Raw genomic sequence first — 2968 nt, 5'->3', positions numbered from 1 at the left:
TCATTATAGTTTCCTTCGCGATGTATAGATATAATTAACCCTATGTTTCATCCAGGCAAACAACCATGTCATAGTTTCTACAAACAAACGCACTATAATTGCACGATATGGATATCGCCCAACAGCGTGCCATTTCATTGTTGTTAGCTTCACAGCATACATACATACATACATACATACATAATTAACCCCACTACTACCTAGGCAAACAACTGTATCATAGTTTTTAGAAACAGACGCACCAACATCGCATGATCAACAACAAATCAATCAGATAAACATGCAATATCCTTTTAGTTCCATTTGTGATGTATAAATATAATTAACTCTATGTTTCACCCAGGCAAATATGTCATAGTTTTTACAAAAAAACGCAATACATTGGAGTGCAGATGAGGACGCAGATGAGTTGAAACCAGGACACCTCCCGCTGACTGGGACTGCGGGAAATGACCACAAATACGGGAATGTCCCGTGGAATCTGGGACTGTTGGGAGGTATGCATTGGCTAAATAATGCACCAATCAGATTCTGGTTCCTTTCACAGTCTCTGGTTGGATTTCTTTAGTTATGATGGTTTCTCCCAGTTACTGCCTCCCCCTAATATCTTTATAGAACCTTCATATACACATAACGCAGCATGAAGGGGCTCGGTGAAGGTGGCAGAGAAGGTGTGTAAGTGTCTGATGGGGTCACACAGCTCATAAAAGGACAATTGCCCGGCCTCATAATCCAGACAGATCCTGAATCTATTACTGGAGATCTGGTGAGGTAACAGGATCTCATTACTGTCATGTCTCGCTAAACACTGAGTATAATAATTATACAAACCCCAGGACTTGTTATTGCTTCCAATATATGACTGCTGCCCCCTCCTGTCTATACTGGGATAACACATCCCCGCCATCCAACCTCCTGATCTACTGCCGTCCACATCCCAGTAATGTCGCCCTGAGGTAAATCCCCTCCTGTTTATCACCTGAGGATAATACTGGAATCTCTCTGCTGTTTCTGGGCGATTCTGCTTCTCTCGTGTCCATGTTGCAGTTTTCAGGTCGTCAGATATATGGAGATCATTATGAGCTGTGTTTACATCCAGTAATATGTCTGTAGGATCCTCCACATAGATCCCGCTCCTTATACCTGTTATTATGTCACATAATGTGTGTAATGTGTCTGAGATCTCAGCCACATCCCGATCATCTACAACATGGCGCTGTCTATCATGTCCCCCTGTGTCCTCATCACCTCCCCCCTCCTCAGGATCATACAAGTCTCCTGTATCTGTCTCCTGTAAGACAGTCAGTGGATCAGTCAGGTTACACAGCTCCTCAATGTGCCTCATCTTCATGGACAGCTCGTCCTTCTTTATTTCCAGCTTCTGGATCACATAAGACAGTGACAATGACCGCTGCACCTCCTGTATGGAGATCTCACTCAGGACCTTCTTCTGCAGGACGTCCAGTCGTCTCCTGATGTCTACAAACAGGGCAGTGACTCTCTTGGCTTCTCCAGATGCTTTTTCTTGAGCTTTTCTTCTGCTCTTCTTCAGACTTTGGACCCTTTGCTCAGTCTCCTCTCTCCTTGTGGTCAATTTCTGGAGAACATTTCCTAGTTTCTTCTTCTTCTTCTCAGAGGCCTCATCCAGCATCTCCACACGATGTCCTCGATGTTCTCCGGCCAAACTACAGGACACACAGATACATATGGCATCCTTAGTACAATAGTACTTTAGAAGTTCCTTATGAACAGAACATTTCCTCTTCTCCAGGTTAGTGCTGGGATCACATAAGACGTGTTCTGGTGACTTGCTGTGGACTCTCAGATGTCTATCACACAGAGAAGCTTCACAGAGTAGACAGGACTTCACAGCAGGTACAGGAGAGTCCACACAGTAAGTGCAGAAGATCCCAGTTTCTGTCTGTGCTGGTTGAGTAGACAATAAATTCTCCATTATATTATGTAGAGCTAAGTTCCTCATCAGTACAGGCCGCTCCTGAAACTCTTCTCTACACTCCGGACAGGAATAAACTCCAGACTGGTCCTGTGTATTCAGAACACGATCAATACAGACCTGGCAGAAGTTGTGTCCACATCTCAGCATTACAGGATCTGTATAAGTGCTCAGACAGATGGAGCAGCCCAGCTCGGCTCTCAGGGCAGAGGACGCCATGGCTGACAGAAGAAGGAAGAGAGAAACAAAACTACAATTCTCTGACACTCAGGAACCAAAGGGCGAGTTTTGCACTTTTGTCTCCAGGGATGGTCAGGACAGAACAAGATCAGTCATTATTAACCTGTTAATGGACTCTATTAATAGTCATGTTTGATCAGCTGTAAATTTAGGGCTTACAGTCAGAAAATGGCAAATGATTGGTCATGTTCAGTGATTCATACTATACACTGATATTCTATGACAGGTTTTGTTTTGGCAGACACCCCCAGCCATTGTGAATGGTCACTCACAGTAATTTTTTTAGTGAATTGGCCATTTCTGCTGACTTTTTTCCTCATGTGTATGGCCGACGTAATAGTCAGAATTATTTAATTGTAAATAAGAAAAAAGGAAATCATAAGTAGCGTTATTATCTTATAGCGTTAACCCAGAGGAAGGCAAGACATCCCATAGTTCACTAACTAATCTTTCCTATTAGATCCATATCTAGAGACCCCTGGATGTAAATATACGAAGTTAGTGACTATCCTAATATCTGTCACTTAAAGAGGACCTTTCATGGTCTGGGGCACAGGCAGTTCTATATACTGCTGGAAAGCCGACAGTGCGCTGAATTCAGCGCACTGTCTGCTTTCCCGATCTGTGCCCCAGGTAAAGAGCTATCGGTCTGGGTACTGTAGCTGTTTACAGTAAGAAGGGCGTTTCTGACAGTCTGTCAGGAACGTCCTTCCCCACAGCAGCGCCTATCGTGCTGTACAGTGTGAGCGGGGAGGAACGCCCCCTCCCTCTGCT

General features: G+C 44.2%; 1 protein-coding gene across 1 annotated transcript; it reads right to left on the bottom strand.

Moving 5' to 3' along the window:
- Window positions 1–508: 508 nt before the first annotated feature.
- Window positions 509–2193, bottom strand: LOC142203786 (E3 ubiquitin-protein ligase TRIM39-like). Its single transcript, XM_075274813.1, has 2 exons — window positions 1866–2193; window positions 509–1829 (listed from the first exon to the last, which is right to left on the bottom strand). The coding sequence occupies exons 1-2, from the start codon at window positions 2171–2173 to the stop codon at window positions 569–571; spliced, it is 1569 nt and encodes a 522-aa protein (XP_075130914.1). The 5' UTR covers window positions 2174–2193; the 3' UTR covers window positions 509–568.
- Window positions 2194–2968: the final 775 nt, after the last annotated feature.

The sequence above is a fragment of the Leptodactylus fuscus genome, chromosome 5 (genome assembly GCF_031893055.1).
Source record: "Leptodactylus fuscus isolate aLepFus1 chromosome 5, aLepFus1.hap2, whole genome shotgun sequence".
NCBI classification, from domain to species: Eukaryota; Metazoa; Chordata; class Amphibia; order Anura; family Leptodactylidae; genus Leptodactylus; species Leptodactylus fuscus.
Note: the sequence above shows the minus strand (reverse complement) of the source record. Positions and strands in the feature narration are given on the sequence as shown.